The following is a 21,234-nucleotide window of genomic DNA, read 5'->3' as shown; positions in this document are numbered from 1 at the left end:
TCCAGTTACTTTTATTATTCCAGATTTCAATGACTACAGCAATCTGGACTGAACCAACAGAGATATGTAAATTTGGCAAATTAAAACCCTAGCTGTTGGAACAAATGATTTGTTTTGTATCTTGAAAGTAGGAGTCATAGACGAGGCAGTGGTACTATTTCGTGATAGGCTATGTTTCCAACAGCGTATTCCTTGGAAGCACATAAGTATGACATTAAAATATTCAAGCTGTTCTTTATTTAAAGTTTGTTATTGGTGATGAAATGAAATATAAAATGTCTTTTTAGAGTCGAGGGTGCTAAAGGACCATCTGTTTCAGGCCTTGTTGGGTTGATGATTTCGTGGTATAGGGTATTGGACGATGGCTTTGTATGAATGGTTGAATGGTTATGGATGAATGTTGTTAATTTCCTTCCAATTTTTATTTCATTTATTTATTTTTAATTTCATGAAGACCTTTTCATTTTATTATTTTATATAAATATTATTATTTTTGAATCTAAAACAGTAATGTATACTATACTGTGGCTCTGTTTTACACTAAAAATATCGCTTATAAATTTATGGTTAGGTGTAAGAGAGGAATTAATAGTCCTAACCTTTCCAATTGTATAAGTTTTTGTCAGTGTTCAACAAAGACATTTTTCATTTCATTTCAATGATATGTACACTGTTACAACAGTGTAGAACTTCTTATGTTGACAGTTGTTAGTAAATCACCACACCTTAATTTTAATTTCAGTGTATATTTAACTTTGTCTTTAAATTTTTAATACATGAAGAAGAGAGATTAATTTTAATCCTTGAAACAGTGTTATAATATATTTTTGTTAAACATATTGATGGGAAATGGCCACAATAATGTTATCCATTCAAGTTGTGCAATAAATCTCTTTAAACATATGCACTCAAAAAAAGAAATATATATATATATATATATATATATATATATATATATATACATATACATACCTAGGGAAGGGTACTGTAGAAAATACCAGAAAAGCTGTCCCCACCAAAGTGATAAGATGTTTGTGATAGTTTTAATAAAGGCCATAACCTATATGTGGACAAGAATTACATCTCTGTTGAAGTAGCCAAGTCTGATATTGTAAAATCAAACATTCCTCTGATACTTTGAGAAAGATCAGAAAAAGTTTGCTAAAAAAACTTTTGAAACAACAAATATGTAAGATTAAATGGTGTACTCGGAAACAATGGTTTCATGGAATTCAGATGGAATTCAATGTGACAGCAAATATGAGAGATGGTTTCATATTCACTGTATAAATATGTCCAAGTCGGAATACAGCAAATTTGCAAATGACATTAACAAGAAATGGTTCTGCAATCGAGTTGACTGTGTGGTCGAGCTCGATCAACCGCTGAATAAGATGGTAAGTCAGATGGGCGATTTATATTTGAAAATGTCTCAAATGGATAAATGGCAGCAATCATGGATAAATCAAGAATGTTCCTACTGACCTGGCGGATATTAAGACTAACATAAAGGCTCTGAGTGAAAAGTTCAACAACACTCGACTAGCGGCAACAGAGGACAGAGTTACTGACCTTGAGTACAAAGTGGAATCCCTAGCCCATACCAAGGATAACCCTGAAGAGATAATAAAAGAATTGAATGAGCGAACAAAGTATAAAAATAATTACAATGTATGCAGATTATTGCAATGCAGTTGAAGCACTGTTGCACCTTAATGAGTATTCTGCTGTGACACTAGTAGGAGACTTTAACCTGCCAAATGCTGACTGGTTAAATTTGACCAACCTCAGTGGACTGGATGGTGCTGCTCAAAGCATGATTAACCTAGCGTCAACATACCATCTCAAACAGCGCAACTTCATTCCTAATGAGAGAGGAGTATTCCTTGATTTAGTATTAACATCTCAAAGAAATCTCAATGTCACACCTGCCGTTGAACCTATCCTTCCCCCAGACAAACATCAACCCCCCCTCTTTAGATTGCACTAGTGGTTTCCACCCTTCGCTTGAGACAGCTCGTACACACTTAATGTTAGGAAGTGTAATCTTCTGAACGTTGCTGCATGGTTACAGACTCAACCGTCCAACGGCATCCGTCAAGGAGATGTCAAGGACAAATTCAATACTTTTTGTGCCAACTTCGGAGAAGTAATAAAGCAGAATTGTCCGAAGAAGTTTGTGGGTAAGGGCGATTTTCCAAGGTGGTTTAATAAAGAACTGAGAGAACTAGTAATTGGGAAGAAGGTGGCTCACAAAAATTTCACTAAGGGAAGAAGACTATTGGACATTTCAAGATCTCAGAGGAAAATGTAAGAATCTTGCGAGGGAATATTATGATGTTTATATATTTAGCAACTCGATACAGGCATACCTACCAACATAAAGGCTTTTTGGAGTCACATAAATAATACCAAGAAGCAGTCTCATCTCCCCTCAAAATTACATTTGAATGATAATGTGGCCCATGACGCTGAGCAGATGTGTGACCTCTTAGCCCAATTTTTCTCCTCTGTGTACAGGTTGCCTCGCTCTTGACCTTCTAACTATTACTTCAGAACCAGCGTATCTCTTTTGTCATGTTTTGTTACTTGTACAGATGTAGAGAGGAGGTATGTTAGTGTAGATCACAATAAGGGTCCAGGTCCAGACAGGATACCCCCTGAAATCTTGAATTTTTGTTCAGGCATAATGGCTCCCCATTTGACTGTATACTTCAACTTGTTGATGGAAAATGGAATCGTTCCATAAAATCTGAAACTTGGATATAACACCATTATTCAAGTCTGGTAACCCATCAAATGTATGTAATTACAGGCCGGTCGTCATCCAATCTTCAATTACTAAAGTCTTTGAAGGCATAGTTCTTGACTATATTAATTTTAATCTTAAGAGCAACATTGCTCCAGAGCAGCATGGGTTTCGCAAGGGAAGATCAATTACAACCAATCTTGCAATCTTCCAGAATTTTATAATGTCTGCTTTCTCCAGAGAACACCAAGTTGACTGCATTTACATAGAAATGAAATGATTGAAATGATTGAAATGATTTATTAGCCCAATAGAACATTACAATGTTATAAGGCTCGTCAAGAAATAATAACACTAAATACTAAATAACAATTTAAAAAAATACTAACTACAACACAAGTAACATATAGCTAATACTAGGTGGTATGATATTTCACATTTTAATTATTTTCTGGTGAATTCGGACGAAAATTGTCAAAAGTATAAATTTCAGTTTGAAGCATGTATTCTTTAATAGTTTTTTTGAATAGATTTCTCGAAGGCATTCAACAGGGTTAGCCATGCACACCTGGTTCAGAAGTTGAGTGTTTTTGGAATTAATGGTCAACTGCTGCAATGGCTAAATAGTTATCTGAATTATAGATGGCTTATTGTAAAGTTCGGTGGCACAGTCATGCAGGATTTCAGCTCTGTCTGGGGTACCTAAGGGTTCACTACTGGGGCCTGTACTTTTTAACCTATTTGTTAATGACGTTGTGGCGAACCTACCAGCCAGGTGTTTATTGTTCGGACGACATCAAAATCTTTAGTGAAATCACCTCAATCGTTGATATTAATATCCTTCAGGCTAGCCTTGACATGATAACGAATTGGTGCTTCAAAAATGAGATGGATTTGAATGCTCAGAAGTGTCTTTCAATGACTTATCACCTGTGGAACATATACGTTGTATCAGTGGTTGTGTCCTGAAGAGGTTAAGAGGGTGATTGATTTGGGAGTAGTCATGGTCTCATGGTTTTAAAGAACATCTGCTGCATGTGTCTAAGAAGGCTAATTTGGTCTTAGGATTTGTGATTAGAACTTCAAAAGACTGCTTTTCTGTCTTAACCCTGAAGTTCTTGTTTGTTTCCCTGGTGTGTCCTCACCTGGAGTATGGATCGGTGATCTGGAATTCTTATCAAATTGGACACCACTCACTTCTAGAGGGAGTTCAGACAAAGCTGATAAGACACATTTAAGGTCCGACTTGGTTATGAATTTCCTGAAGTACACAAGGAACAGTTGCGGCTAGACCTCCAGCTACCTACCCTGGAGACTAGACGATTTAGGCTGGGCTTTATGTTTTTGTTCAAGCTGATTAATGGCCTCATTGACTGCCCAGAACTTCTGGAACTGGTTGATGTTAAAGCCATGAGATCAACTAGATCACAGGAATGCTTTGCTAGACGTCAGTATTCTACAGCTTATGGTTTTAATAGGACTATTCCCAGAATCCTCAGAGCTGGCAACACTATGTTGACGCATATGAACTTCTTTGGGCAGTCGACAGATTCCTTCAGGAGGAGACTGGAGGATGAAATATCTGCTGATTGTGAAGTTCGATTCTGGAATTGCACTTAAAGTTTACCATTTGGTGAAGAATTGTATGTGACTTTACACATACTTGGATATACTGTTGTTACTTTGTTGTCATCTGGTGGATGTATTGGTGTTTATTCGGCTGTTTGTTTCTACCATTGTATTGATGTTATTGCTAGGAACTGTGTTTGCACAAATTAATGTAACCTTATACATATTTATCTACTGTATTCTGTATATTTATTTATATTTTGTTGTTGATTTCGTTGTTGATCGTTTTGTTGATTCGGAAATTTACAGTAGCTATTTTTTTGCATGCTCCACTTTGGGGCTATGTTGTAGATGTAGATGGTAAGTCATTATTGCATGCTAAGTTTAGTTAATTATTGAGCAACTCAATTATGTTCCTTGCCATAGTTTGTTCAAAATATAATAAAATAAAATTGATTTTCTTTCTTGCTGTGCTGCAGACAGGGATGCATGTAGGATGATGTAGAGTTATATTGGATTAGGCTAATGGCATGTTGCACTTGCATGTTGTAATTTAGGAATGTATTCATTTAAGAAGAAAATGGTCAAATGAATAAATGGCACTGACCGTTAAAATAAATAAATAAATAGTAAAATAGTCATCACTAAGTGGAAAAATAAAATAGAAGTTACACATTACTCCACATTTCATAGTCTTGAGTGTGTCATGCTTAACTAAACAATGTTGGTGGCCTTAGATGGCATTGACTATAATAAAGCAACAGTTGGGATTGATCTTTCAGATTAGATGTTATGCTACAGCAACCTATTTATTTACATATACTGTATGAAAAACTGCAATAGTCTCAAAAAATAGAGGGAAAACTTCTTGGAACTTAAGTGGTTGGTTAGTTGGCCTCTAATAGCTTAGGCCAGAAATAGTTTTCTGAACTCCAAAATTACACCCATGGCTCAGAAAAAGAAACATCTGGTTTACATTAGCAAGTTCAAAGAGGATTGGCTTGTTCACTGATGGGTGTATAAGAAGACCATTTAGTCCAAGAGTAAGAACTAATGGTCACCACTACTTGATAACAACTCTGTTAGTAGGAAGAATATGCAGAGTAAGGAATTTATGCAAGATGTGCTGCAAGACAGTGTTCAAAGAGAAGAAAGTAGTGTGTCAAGTAATATGACATAAGTAACTACAAACTGCAATGAAAAAACCATTTTTGTGTGAGGAATGTCTCATAGACATTCTCAGGTAATGTTTGTATTTTGTTTTCGTGCACAATTAGTTAAATAAAAAGTTATGGTTGCCTGTAAAGTCGGTTTTACAGGCGAAGATTTTACGTGACAACGTCTTTTTCTCGGTAGAATATTTATTGATATGAATATTATTAAATTGCACAATAGGAACAAGGAATTGAATGAAAATAAGAATTGCACAAATTTTAACTATAGAAATATATTTTGTTTACTAAAACATTGTACATAATTTGAAATTAATTAAAATTTTTTATTGTAAATGGTAAAGTTGAATAAAACATTTACTAAAATTGGAATTTGAAATTCTTGCTAAACACAGTTAAATTCTAACTTCGCGCGTGGTGATTGGTCGGTTTAGTTCGTTTGTTTGGTCGCACTGTTATGACAGGTTAGAGGTTATAATTTGTTATTTTAAATGTTTGACTAGCAATACGCGCTGTTTCTTCTCAATCGACTGAATTACGATTGATTGCAGAGTGATTTAAACTAATAATTTACTTAACACTATCAACATTTGTCAATAGTATGACATAACCTATAAACTCAGTTTCTCAACTTTTGTGTCAATCTAACAATTAATCAATCAATCATAGTTTACGATAATGAAATATCAGTGTACAATTATTTACCTTTATTGTTGTAGTTGTTGTAAATGACGAATCTAAGCACTCCACATTTTCACGAATAAACATAGTTATCTGCTTTATCCCGTGCGGTGGACCCACAGTTATCTGCTTTATCCCGTGCGGCGGACCCACTGGACGGGCATCGTAACGTTACCGGGCGTTACACTTTTTCATGAGTGACTCCGAGCCGCAACCTAATTTAAGACGTTGTCACATCAAAACCTGTAATAAATTTAGTGTAAAACGCAGACAATATTACTTTTTCTATTATCAAATAACATAACACATTATTTTATATGTCAAACAACATGTTGGGTAAAGTAGCCCGACATATTGTGTTGATAATGTTCAAGCTTTCAATCTTGGTTACTTTACTGAAAATACACAATATCACAAAAGATGTCTTGTGAAATGTTCTACTCTTTCTATTTCAAGTAATTTCATAGAATTCCACCAGAATTTAGCAAAAGCTGAATTACTGAAACCAGCTCCTTAATTAATGTTTGATGACTAATTACATCTCAAAATTATCATATATTGTGATAATTTTGGATAAATAAAATAGTTTAACTAGTCTTAAACCTAATTTATTAAAAAAGGGACTATTTTAGCCTTTTTTAGAATTTTTACTCATTTTATCAATAAAGTTTCTGAAAATATTTTACCCAGTGGTAATTGTTATATCAGAGTCCCCACCCGACCGTGAAAATCGTGAATTTCTTTCACTGTGGAAAAACCTTTAAAAAGCCGTGAATTTAATTTACAAATCGTGAAAATCTCTACAAATTAGGATTAAATGAGTCTCAGCATGTGTCATCGCTGCGACTACAGTATGTCGTAAGGCCCGGTTCACACATGAGTGAGGAGCACAAGCCTAATCGCGGCGATCGATCCTGGTACAATTTAATTGTGTACCTGATCAAATGAAGTAGTCCACATTAGTGAGCGCAAGCTCACCGACCACAGTGTGTAGGTGCAACGATCGCAAACAACCAATTACTATAGTCTGTTTTTTCTAAAGAAGCTCTGTTCTGAGAGAGCTGGGTCCCAGAGACTAAAACATCTCACTTCAAATGCCTACCACATTAAAATATACATCTATATTACCTGGGAAATTGTTTTTACAACTTGTGTAGTATTTACCCATGTATTCAAGTGAAAGAATATGGGTTTTTATTTTTGTATTCATATTTTGTGTTTATGTGGATTTTTATAACCAAAAATATGTAGAAAAACAGTTTTCTTTTTAAAATTTAAGCTTTTTACACTTGACTCATCATTATTCCAAATATAATGACAGTAAATGTCCATGTCCATCAAATTTATGATATTTATGAGTTAGTCCTTCATAGATACACCAAGAAGTTTCTATGCATGGTCCAACTTAAGTAGGTAGAGATGCTCCTAGTCCAAGAACATGGTTAAATTTGCCTCGAAGATCTTCATCAAGAACTCAAAGACGTAAGCTAGTCACTAAGCTACCAGGCCCTATAACCCTCGGTACGCTAAGCAGACTACCTATTACATACTAATATTCTATAGTCACTCTATAATAGTAATTTAGCGCATTAAAAATTAAAATAGACTAGATGAGCCATAACTGAATTAGAATGCTAGAGTTTATTTTTCATGATTATATTTTGGAAAAATTATATTTTTTATTTGAACCAAAAACTATTGTTATTGCTTTTATATATTACTTACATTTTATTAAAATCATGTACAGAAAGTGTTTTCAGTAAAGTATTTTTCACTATACTTCAGTTTTTAACTTTAACATTACCTGAACTGTAAGATTCAATTTTTATTTGATTACAGTGATTTTTATTTAACACATTTTTATGGTAAAATGTCACTTTTAAAATCAATGCTATGTTTTATGTTATCAAAATACCTGTTAGTTATACTATGACATTTTGCTTACAGGAATCTCTGTTGCATCTACTCGTATAGTGGCAGCAGAGTAGGAAAATGGCAAATTGCTTGAGGCTTTTAGCAGCAGAGCAAAATGCTGTAGGGCCTGTACTTGTGTACACAATCTCTTTTAATGACACGTTAAGTATTGACATTTTTATTTATTTTGAATCTTTATAACTTTGTTTAATATTTACCTTTGAATAATCCTTAAACTGAATTTTACCTTGAAATTTCCTGTTTGTTTTTCAGAAACAATACTCCAGTAGTAAGAAGGAGAGGAAGACAACCAAAGAAAAACCTAGAGAGTTCTGGACTTCTTGACTCATCTACAGAGGCGGCTACCCCTGCCAGCAATCCCCCTGTGTGCAAGGACAGCTTCAGTGTCTACAGGAGTGGTGGAGGTCTGTTTCATTTGTTTACTCAAGACTAGATACCTGAGTATGTGGAGAATTTTTCTAGTACAATACCAACATTTACACATTAATAGGGTGCAAAGGCCAAATCGTACAATTTCTCAAAATATTACATTTATAGTCTGACAGTTGACTGGACCAATAACATTATTATGCTGTAATCTATAGGAATAACTGCAATACTAGGAAGAATGCTGTAAGCTTCGACTACAGTACAAATGGTAAACAATGACTTCCAAATTGACCTAAATAACGATAGATATGGTGATTGTTACAATAAATGGTAACATATTTCATTAAAATGTCACTAAATATTGATGCTGATACACCATGGCTACTATACATAGTAGTTTCTTTTTAAAGTTTATCTCCGTTGTATCTAGAAACTTCACGTACTTGAACAGCCTTTTTACATATAAAGCTGTACTTTCTTTGGTGTGGTTTCATTTGTAGACACCAGGTAGCATAGTCCTCTGAATGTGTTTTCTAGATGTTTTTAGTAATGTCATATTTTATTAGTATTAGTATTTTATTTTAACCTTCTTATCAGCGCAGAATAACCATTAGAATTCTTGGTAATTAGGATTTTTTTCCAAGTAGTAATTAGTTTATTAAATTTTGTCACTAGTATTTATGATGTAATAACAATTTAATGATATTTGCCTTTGTAATTAAATTTACAATGATTTATCACTGGGAAATAAAAAATGTTTGTGAGGATATAGGTAAAATTATATTTCAAATCCAAAGTTATAATTTATTTAATTAAGTCCTATATAAATAATCTTTTGCTACTTTTAAGTAAATTACTCTAACCGTCCCATTCAAAGATTAATCGAGCACTAATTTGTCACTCATTACCTCTGTAATCCACAGATATTCGAGTGGAGAGTGATGACGAATCACGGTCAGATGATGAGTCAAGCTGCTCTGGGTGCTCGTCGAGTGACGGGTCGAGTGGGAGTGGCAGTGACAGCAGCAGTGACTACAGTGACAGTGAGGACAGTGTCACCTCATACTCACCCACTGAGGCTCTAGAGCAATTACAACTTGTATGGGCAAAGTGTAGAGGCTACCCTTGGTATCCTGCTCTCGTAAGTATTTACACAAATAATTGACCAAACAGAACCTCATTGATCTTGCTGTTGCTTACATGTTCAGGGTTTATGCATAAAGACTGGATCTGGTAAATTAATTTTTTGATCTGATCAGTATGTATCATTAAAGTCTTCAAAATAGTCTCCTCTGATGTCGTTTCACCACTACCAACACAATTTCCAAGTTGCTTCGTGGAAGTTAGAAACAACTAGAGTTCTCAAATTGAGCATAATATCAGCTTGTAATGCCAAGAATGTTCCATAAATTATTAACATTGTAATTCTCTAAAAAGAATATTATCAAATGACAATTAACAACTTACTAAACTATGGTTCACAGCAAGATACATTAGAAGACGATATTACAGATTTGGTTTTAAAAGACTTATATGGCTCAATGCGGGAAAATTGCAGCATCTATCCAGGTCAGGTAGGTGTTCATAATGAATGCAGTGTGTAGGCTGAAGCGCGGTCATGGTCCAACTATTGGTAATCTCCAAATGTTTCCGTTTGATAGTTTTGTGCAGACACACCTTCATGAAGTCTTTATTTGTTATAAAAAAACTGTGTTTATGGTTCGTCCTAAAGGTACAGATTCTTTGATTGAACATTGATGATTTAAACATTCAAGTTACAGTCAAAGTTCAGAAGATTTTCTTTATTTTGCCCACATTTTGCCTAAACTACCTGTTGAAGGGTGTTTAGATCACTCCAAGTCTTCAACATTGTTCTATCCGTTTTTGAGCTCACTGAGTCACCATAAAATCTGAGGACATGATAGGGCATTCTCTCGTAAGCTTCTTTAACAAATCCAGGCATCTCAGAAGTTGTTTTGCATAGGTGAAAGTATAATTTAAACAATGGGGCTGCTCAAAGAAACTTCCCATTTATTTATTTATTCAAATTCCTTTATTGTCATTAATCATACAATGCAATAGACAGTGTCACAACTAATATAAATATAAAATAAAAATAAAATAAAATAAATAATCAGAATAAAATATATAAATTAAAATCACAGATTAAATTAATTTTAAGAACAAACATTAAGACACACTAAAATTCAAAGTTTCTTCATGAAATTTGTATTTAAATACTCGTTAACATTATAAAAAGGGTTTTCCAAAAGCCAATTTTGCACAACCTTTGTAAATATAGTTTCATTCACCAGGTGGGCTGAGTAAGTAAGTTTATTACAACAAGTTATACTTGTTACTTTAAAAGATGACATTGATTTACTAAGCTTATGGTGGAATTTATGGATGTAATAATTTGCTTTTCTAGATATTTTCTGTTGGTCAAGAATGGATGGTAAACTCCCAAGTATAAATAAAGTAAAAATAATTTATGATTATCATATGGTTCATTCTGAATAGAAAGATTCAAGAACCATTTTCTCAAAAATCAGATGTTTATTGATGGTTTATAGTTATATATAATCCTGCTAATAAAATATATTTACTAATAAATACATTTTACTGTGGAAAACATTGTATGTTTAACTGTGGTAAAATGTGATGGATCATACCAATGGTATTCCATTATTGTGTTTCTATTTAGTTCGGTGTTTAATTATAATAATGGTCCACTTTATAAAATGCATAGTTGCCAGTCAGTTATTTTTTGGAGCTTTGCATGCTTAAATGGGATCGAATGTTTGTGGTATTGATCTCTCCCTAGTCTTAATGCTATATTTTAAATTTAAAAATTTGTTTGCAGATAATTAATCCTAAGATGCCAAGAGGATATGTCCACAATGGAGTACCAATACCTTCTCCACCAGCCGATGTCCTCGCTCTTGCCAACAACTACACCGAACCTGTCTATCTTGTTCTGTTCTTTGATACAAAACGTACATGGTACGTATACATCATCATTTCAAAGTTTTATATCAGATTGTAGTATAGTGGGTTTTTGCATGAATTAAAAAAATATATATGTTCAATATAAAATAAGCCAAACATACAAAAAATCCGTAGAAGATTTTGTGAAAGTTATGTGACCAGGTAATACAAAATCGTGCATCTACAAGTTCAACATTTTTACTGTATAATTTTGGTGGTCTCGGTTTTTAACCCTTTCCTTGTTGCATTACCTTGATGTGCTTCTGGCGCTATCAGACTAAATTGATTGGGTTGCTCTGCCATGGGAAAACACTTTCCCATATTTATTATTTTGAAAACTATATTCAAACAAAACTGTATCTTTTTTTGTAAATTAGGGAATGAGACAAAAGACTGCACTTACTTCTAAAAGGATCTTTGTACCTCCTTAACTTGTATTTAACTCTAAAATCTGAGGTTTTTGCCAAAACCGATTAGGTTTGTGGGCTCCTGTTCTCTGATGCCCTTAGAGCTCAAGAGATAAACTCCAAGGAATTTATTGTGGTTTTTACAAATAGCAGATCAGTTCAGCCATATGTGCTCCGCGGATTCTTCTGCCCCTTCACAGTCTGCATTCATCAGACGAAACTGTTACAAATTGTACACTGTGTAAATGTTATTGGATTCTGTATTATTAGGTGGTCTTATATAAATTATTAAGCTTATGAGGTAAACTAAATCTAAACAAAGTTCGTACTAGAAATTTCTGTTAAAATAATAGCTAAAATATCAGGGTTTTGTACAAAAAACTGTAAAAACAACATAACAATATGGCATTAAAACAGTATTTGCAGAAAGTTTGAAATAGTTCCAATAATTCTATAAAATAGCTACAGAAGTTGGAAAGAATCGTGATGAAAAACTACTAAATCACCGTCAATGAAGAGATCAACAAAATGTTTCATATATTACTTCTATACAGCATCTCTGGGTATAAAAATATTTAATGAATTAGGACAACAGTAATGTCCTTGGGAGAGGGTTAATATAGATTTAAACTGCAAGAAATAAATCAGAAGTCACACTGTCTTCAAAACATAATTGCTTTATTAGCATCAGAATAAACATGAGAGTAATCTTATAACATTTAAAACTGTATTCAGCTGAGAAAAAATATCCAGTTTTGGAATCATAAAATAATTTATCCAGTTTTATTGCACTTTAAAAATATCCATTTTTTGTATTTTGCCACATTTGGTAGCATCCTAAACAAGCGTTTGTGGTTAAACATAAGTTTTTTCCACTTATAGTTTTATGTTATTTGTAGTCTGTCCGTAAGCCCAATACTTACATCACTTTACACAACATCGCAGTAGTTAAAACGCGGTATAATATGGGTCTTTATCAGCATAATTTTTACTTTCAAAGGCAAAAATAGAGTGAAACGATTGAGACTTTGAATACCAGCAAAAGCCCTATTACACGTTGTAACAACCTGATCAGTCCAACCCAAGTGTTTTGTCATAATTAGTCTAAGATTCTTTACTTTTGCTGCTGGATGTAAGGATATTCTTCTCCTCCAAAAGAAAGCTCTTCGTGTCATCTCGCCTCCAGGGTTTCTGGATAGCTGTAGGCCTATCTTTGTGAGTCTTAAAATTCTCACAGTCTATGGTCAGTACATCCTTTCCTGCCTGACCAATTTAAAAACTTAACATCTCAGACTTTGCTGAAAGAAACGAACTCCATACCTACAACACCAGGAAGAAGCACCATCTGGATGTACCTTTTTGTAGGCTTAGTAAGAAGAAGAACTGCTATCCTAGCTTAGCGCTTCGCATGTATAATGCCCTTCCAGATAATCTCAAAGAACTCAACCCTCCTCACTTTGAAACCCAACTTAAAAGCTGGCTATTGTGTAGGCCCTTTTATTCAGTCGGGGAGTTCTTTCGATGCACTATCATAAGCCCTGGCGCCATGTAAAAATGTAAATATTGTAAATATTCTAAAATTCATTTTACTTTGACGCTGTCTATCCAGTTGTACTGGTCATCGACTAAGGTGGAGGTAATTAAGGTAATTACTTTAGCCCAATATTCCAAGTTCTTTATTTTTCATGTAAGTTTCGGTGGAGTAATCAATTCAATTTTACTTAGAATTCCTGGAGTTGGAATCGTATTGAAAAATTATTGGCTCCAACCGCATTAATGGTTGTCCTCATGATAGCTCCGAGGACATCAGCCTCAGACACGGGAGTGAATTAGAACTGACTGCCACGACCAACACAAGAAATTTCCTCAAGCTCAGAGCAACCATAAGTCCCTGAAGCATCAACAGGAATGTTGATGAAATAGTCATTCAGATCAATGGGAATAGGAATGTCCAGACTGAAGTTGCCAATGCCAAGTTCTTTCAGTTTTGCCCAAAGAGTTTTAGAAAGTTGTTGCTTTGAAAAAGACCTGTATTAAAATTTGTCCTTGGTATTTCTGATATGCTTTGTCTGATTTCGGAATCTCTTGTAGGTATTCCAGTTCTGAATACATTCTGTTTGCTTGGCCTTATGAAAGGAAAACTATTTTTTGCAACTGACGAGTTTGATCAGTTATCCAAGGAGCAGGGTTTTAGTCACTCAGTCACCAAAGGTGCATGATAGTCAAAGAGATATATGAGAAGTGCATTGAACATGGTAAGCATGCCTTTAATGCAATTTAATGAGGTGACATACGCATCAGCTAAGAGAGCCTCTTGATTAATTATTTTGAAATTTCTGAAGCGAATAATTTCGAGCTGGGCTTTAAGTGGTCATGTTTTCCTGAGCCAGGACTTGTTCATGGTGCACAATATGAGTTGGGTCAGTTACAGCTACATTGACTAACCAAGTGTCAGCAATGCCTGTATGGTGATTGTAACAGCAGTATATTCATTTTACAGGAATGAAGTATATTAGTTAAGCATCATTGGTCATTTGTGTTAGTATCAAGTAGGCCAATATTCAAGAATTCCATCACAATGATATAAAAGTAACAAGGTCAAGAAGAACCTGTTCAAACTCGGTGAGGTAACAGAGGTTACTGTTTAATAATATCAGTAAAATTAATCTTTATTTTATAACAGGACTCTGTAAATATTTGTGATGAATTTTGAAATAGAGGAATTCTCAATTGATTAGTAGGAAGTGAATGGTTAATTAAGGTATCTCCTTTTTCAGGCAGTGGCTTCCACGTAACAAACTTGAACCCTTGGGTATCACACCTGAGCTGGATCAGATCAAACTCATTGAGTCTCGCAAGCCCGCTGATAGGAAGGCTGTCCGCAAAGCTTACCAAGAGGCATTGACACACAGAACACAAGTAGACAAGAAAGAAGAGGAAGAAAGAAAACTAAATGAAACAGCTGTTACTGAAGATCAATAGTAACTGCTGTGTCACTGATGGTTTCATGGTTGATTGTAAGCTGAGAAATGTAACATATTTCAATCAGAACAATCCGGGTTTTAAAAGTTGTGTGGTGTAGTTACATGTTTATTTATTTAACAATTAATAATATAAATGTATATTTTGTATGACAGTTATTAGTACTAGATGTCACTAATGACTAAAAAAGGTTTATCATTTTGCATAATTTTTTATTTACTCATATTTGCATAATTTCTGGCCATTTAATTTTACATTTCTCTAGACTTAAGTTTTTATATAATGTAATATTATATTTTTTTAATAATTTATCTTTTATTTTTAATTTATGATTAAGTATGTTATGATTAAAGTACTGTATATTTGATATTATTATCACATGATGTCGACATCACGCATAAATATAATCATAGTTTATAATTATTAGTTTTTTAACATATTTATTGCTTTTTGAAAAAGTGTTTTATTTGTTTGTGCTTTTATGTTGTTAATCAAATTTTATTAAAAAATAAATTATTGACATGATAACTTATTATTTTAGTGTCAATATCAAGTTATTGGCATAAATAAGATTCAGGCAAGTAATTTAATTTAATTTTTTGGTGCAGCTGGTATTCATTAGTAAAATTATCAATGATAAAAAAATGTAAATAAATAAAAACATTAGAAAAGAAACCCGTGGATGTGCTGTGCTATCTGTAGCGGTAAGAAGGTCTTTGGATTGGCATGTCTCCGTGAATATACTTTTTGAGCTAACCGTGTGATTTTGTGTAAACGAGCAGCTCTCAGCTAGGGATCTGCAGAGCACATGAGTTAACATATTGAGTGCTGTGACCACACTAGTGCGCTCATTACTAGTATTGTCTAATTACAGTATGTATTTCTGGCAAAATATAAATCAGCAGTGAAGTTGTTAAACATGTATTAATTTGTTATTGTTGTTCTGTTACATTTTCACAAGTATCACTGCAATCAGCCAAGGCTCTGATTAAAAAAATACATAGGTTGAAAGCTAATATAAATATGTACTTTAGATCATCATTATTGTTATATTATATTATAAACAATCATCTTACATCTGTTGTGTATCGTATTCATTTTTTACACCAGAGTTAGAATCTCATTGAAAATAAAGATTTGAAACAGCTATTTTAAAATTATAATCAAAGGCTTTTTTACAAAAATGTAAATATTTTTTATATGTTCCACAAATATAACAGGTTGGCCACTCGACCAGGAAACCAGGAATAACCCTGAAATCCGGGAAAATCTTATATCTTAAAAACAAATTTTTCTCTTCGAAGATCTTTTGATTCAAGAAATTGAGTCCTACTTGAATCAGGCCCTGATTAATCTCAAAACATTGTATTTTAAGTAACGTGGTCCGTGAAACTGTGAACGAAGATCGACATATGTTCGCGAGTCTCATCTGACGCTGGTTGCCTCCACTAATGTATTGGAGTTTATCTTTGTTAGTTCTATCCTTGTGTTGCAGCAAGCCTCTGAACATGTAAGTAGTCATTGGACGATTAAGTCGGCCAACCGAACATCTCGAGTGTCGACCACTGTATGAGCAGTAGCTGTAAGCGGTAAATCAGTAGTTGTCCAACTCCTATTTTTGATTGTGCAGAGTTAAAATGTACAGTGTTCACCCGAGAAGGGGACGTTTAAGTCTGACATGATGCACAGCAATGACAGAATGTGCTGTTGGCTGAGCGGCAGGAGAAAAATTTAATGTCTGAAATGGGCAGCAGATCAGTGGCACTATGTATTAGCGCCATGCTGCTCACATCTGTCACTGCCAAGGTCGAGTGTTCTCCGTATGTGCAGCATTAAACTTTTAAGTCGCCACTCTCACACTCACCGCCCACCACTTACCGTTCGTGTCGCTGCCGAGGCCTCAGTTGGTCATGAACGATTGCTCCTCACACCATGTTCCGATTGGACATCACATTACATACGAAAACACAGAAAGTGGTGTTATGTTTTGATATCACGTTCACATACAAACCATGACTGAAATAGCTGCGTTTGCACTGGCAAAAAGTTATACAAGTTTTGTGTTCTGGAGGTAACTATGAACGGTTCTGTTCTGTGCTGGTGTCTACTTACCTTACAGATCGCGAATTAACTGCTTTTCGATGATTTCTGTAGCAGATAACTATCTGATTCATTCTTCATATATTGGCCGGCAGTGGGATATATTCGGAACCATAATACTTTCTTGGGACTGTAACCAGGCTTCTAGGAAAACATGTGAGGATTGTGTGTGAGTTTTTATAATGTCCCTGGAGTATTTACTAGGGATGGATCGATTCCAATACTCAATACCATTGCACCAAGAAAGACCTTAAATCCCATGGCTTAGACCTAGTCTTTTAGACAACAAAACATTAGGAACATTTTGAGATGTAAATCTCAGAACTTGGACAAAAACATTCAGACCAGCGTTTATAAAGTGATTTGTTCCTATTGCCATAGATTTACATTGGACTGACAGGTAGGTTGTTTAGCCAAAGATTTAAAGAACATTTTCTGAAACCTAAATTTCAAAAGCAGACTTCATCGTTCACTTAACATTTTATTGTATGAGAATCACACAATAAACGGAATCAATGAAAATATGAAAGTTTTACATCAATGTCACAAAGGCACCAAATTTAACACGGTTGATAAATATGAAATTTATAAACGTTCTAAAAGGAATTCATTAGGGAACTCATGTTAAATAAGAATCTTCAGTTCAGCTCCCATTATTTGTTCAAAATATTACTCCATTGCAACAGCATTTCGCCAAACGACCGATCAGCTAATAATATCGATGAACTGGGAACACCTAGTTCAGTTGTCCTGTCTTCTGCCGGCCATGATGTTATAACATAGTTAATGTTCGTGTGTGATAGGCTTATCAAATGTTGTATTTCTCGTGTTATTTATTTATTCGTTGTGTTTGTGCTGTGTTCTTCAATTTTAAACTATGATGATTCCAGATGGATGATGCTCGTTTTTAACATTTACACTGACACCAGAAGATGACATTAAAAGCAGAAAGTATATTAGTGTATAACTACAGTTTGAACTATTTGACAAAAGTTCATAATTATTGTTTTTTGCCAATTAGTCTATTCACGGTCAACTGCTAATTGGCAGTATGCAAATCACTGATGCTAACACATTTTTTACTTTCTGTATGAAAAATGTATATACATAAATAAATTAACAGATTACCTTAGTTTAACAGATAATATTTTGATTATAATTAATAATTTTGATGCTACAGTCTGTTTCAAATAAAATGTTAAAACTAATGAACTATGTAATAGTTATTCTTTGTAATAGGTATCTTTACATTTAGAATTATTATGTTGATTTCTAAAAAGTGTACTCTACCAGTATTACTGGTGTAATGTTGGATTTGATTGCTATGTTACAAAGATTAAGTTCAGTATGAGAGTCATAGAATGTATGCATGAAGGGCTGGCTCTTGTTAAATACTCAATATATTTTGTACAGGGTAAAAAAAAGTCTCCCTTTCTATGAAACTATAATGGCACCATAATATTTAGGGTATTCAGATTTTCATTTGATGTCATTAGTTTTGTTTCATTAACACATTTAATTTTATGTGCTACTCAATAAGTCTTCTCATTTAAAATGTTTGATTTTCCTCCTAGCCTCACATTTAGAGTTGAGGGGCATAATTTAAAAACACACAAAATACTTTACATTTTGTTACGGTAATCCCCCAATGGGCATTACCACATTCAGCTGTTCAAATGTTATTAGGGTGAGCGGAGACTTTTTCTATCCTGTGTAATAAAAATGTACAAGACACTATAGAGTAGTGTATATAGTAATATAACTATCTGTTTTTATAGAATTTCTATCTACTAAGTGAGGGACCATAGTCAAACGATGAGGTTACTGCTAAAAAATTTTGATTTCATCCCGAAAAATAGAGGTTTGTAGGAGTAAGTGAAAAATATGTAATAGCAACGAGAAAGGGATAATATACAAATTCCTCAAATGATGTTATTTTGTGTTCACTGAGATAACTGTGGAACTTTAAGGATATCTGGCATATAGAGTGTTTCATAAAGAGTAACCAATATCCAGTAATTTTACTAGCTAGTTAAACTTATAACAGGTGATGTATCTAAATGGACACTAACTATTGGTTTAAGGCATTAAAATAAGAAAAACAACAAATGGAAAAATTTCCAGAAGTTTTTTTATCTGTTTGAGTATGTTTTATAGAAAACATTATTAAAAACAGTTTAAGCTACAGCAGTCAGTATTGAAATGTTGTACACATATCCCATAAGTCTAATTGTGAACATATCGATATTGTGTCAGGTACAGTTTCAAAATGACAAGTTTTTAACTTTCAGTATTATTCAAATAAACTTAAAGTTTTTGATAATATATCCAAGACATCCAATGTAATCACAAAACAAATACAAAATTTGTCAAAATCTGTCAGGAAGTTGCTGAATTATTAACATTTCATAAAATAATCATATGACTATGCATTGGAATAACTAGTAGTTATGTAATTGGAATGTTTTATGCATTTAATAAAAAAATCTGTAAAGAGCAAAATTATAGCTTATAAAATTCGTGTATTTATGATACATGCAGATCCAATACAAACGGAATTTTTGCTTGTTGAAAGTTTATTGGTATTTTCAAACGCCAAAATGGAAATTTTCTATGTACAATAACCAAAAACCAATGCATTTTTCAGGGAAAACTCATAGAACATTTTTTTAATTCCTTTAAAAAAACCTTTATTTAAATTTTTTTATAAAAATTCCAGCATTAAAACTAAGCGAGTTATGGGAAAAACCCAAAATCACACTTTTGTTGAAATTAGAACATGTATATTAGGATATTGATGAATACACATATTGGATATATTTTAGGCTTATTTGAACTATCACTCATGTACAGGGTGTCCTACGAGTAACCCGACAAACATCTCAGGTGGTTTCCTCTCATCAAAGTAATGAAAAAAGTTCATATAAACATATGTTCGGAAATATCTTGCCCAATTTTATGGGAAAGAACGGAAATAAAACAAAACTGATGTTTTTATGGCACCAAGATAGATGTTAAATTTATCGGATTTTATGTAAATGAACTTAAAAATTGAATATAATTCTGAGATATCACCTATATCTAAGATATCATACAACATTTACAAATATACACTACGTTTTGAGATCTACAATTGATCCCTTTCTCAGGTGGATAACTAACCTAACACATAACTACAATGTAGGATACAATAAAAAAATAGTACCAGAACGTTGTGAGGCACCTTTCCATTCACATTTTTCAATTATGGTTTATTTTAAAGTTTTTCTATATTCATTTTTTTAGTTTTCTAAATTTGGTTATATGGCATATAATTTTAAAAGACTTCCTTCTTAGATACGTCTATCGATTTTAACGTAGAACAATCCAGTTTGGGATACCCTTATATAAATACTTGAAACTATTTTGAATTTGTTTCCAGAATATAATTTAGGGGCATTGCTCTTTGTTTCTTGGTTCTAACTCTAATCGTTGTGACCTTATCAGACTCACCTAATAAACATATAAGATGGAAAAGGTCAAACCATAGCATTGACCTTATTTCTCTATTTAGTTCTTTGTTTTCTTGGTCCTGATAAGTGAATTTTGTCATATTTATGGTATTAAGGCATATGAAATATCTTGTGTACTATCAAAATAACTATTAAAAGATTATTTGGGCAGTTCCTGAATAAGTAAAAAGTAAGTAATAAATAAGTGTATAAGTCCAATGTTTTATTTTAAAATACAAAAACTTTTTTTGTATTTTTGTTATGTTATATCTTTCTAAAGATTTTGTTGTATGTAATGGTTCTGTGGAGCTATTATGAATTACATATTATTAGCAAGTAATAAACTTTGTAATTTTAAATATCTAATGAGATTTGTGTATATAGTAATTTTCTGTATACAAGATGTGTACTATGTGATTGTAACTGTTTTATAAATAAATCATGATAATTTGTTCTCATGAAACATTATTTCCTGTGTTTGTTAGCATTTCCTCATCCATATTTGTTATGACATTTATAATTTGATGACATTAATTTTATGAGTTACACCAGAAACATTCCAAATTAACGTGTTGTATTATCAGTTGGTAATAAATATAATAATGTATATTTAACACGACTAGTATTCATTAAAATAAACAATACAATTTTTTTTTCCAGACAGTTGCGTATTAATAATGTTTCGAAAAGATAACAGAATTTTGTATGTTTGCCATCATTATATGTTAAAAGTGAAACATTATATCTTGAAAACTCGTATAAGTCCTTTTCTTCAGGAGACATTAAAAATG

General features: G+C 33.2%; 1 protein-coding gene across 3 annotated transcripts in view; it reads left to right on the top strand.

The window, feature by feature from the left end:
• The window catches only part of LOC124368941 (peregrin), a 146,140-nt gene extending 125,234 nt beyond the window's left edge, over positions 1-20,906 (top strand). For all 3 annotated transcript variants that reach the window (XM_046826498.1, XM_046826497.1, XM_046826499.1), the window contains 4 exons: positions 8,359-8,510; positions 9,399-9,616; positions 11,339-11,478; positions 14,648-20,906. In XM_046826498.1, coding sequence (XP_046682454.1) covers positions 8,359-8,510; positions 9,399-9,616; positions 11,339-11,478; positions 14,648-14,852 — 715 coding nt within the window. In that variant the 3' untranslated portion in view covers positions 14,853-20,906. The remainder of the gene's footprint in view (positions 1-8,358; positions 8,511-9,398; positions 9,617-11,338; positions 11,479-14,647) is intronic.
• The last annotated feature ends 328 nt before the right edge of the window (positions 20,907-21,234 follow it).

The sequence above is a fragment of the Homalodisca vitripennis genome, chromosome X (genome assembly GCF_021130785.1).
Source record: "Homalodisca vitripennis isolate AUS2020 chromosome X, UT_GWSS_2.1, whole genome shotgun sequence".
NCBI lineage: Eukaryota > Metazoa > Arthropoda > Insecta > Hemiptera > Cicadellidae > Homalodisca > Homalodisca vitripennis.
Note: the sequence above shows the minus strand (reverse complement) of the source record. Positions and strands in the feature narration are given on the sequence as shown.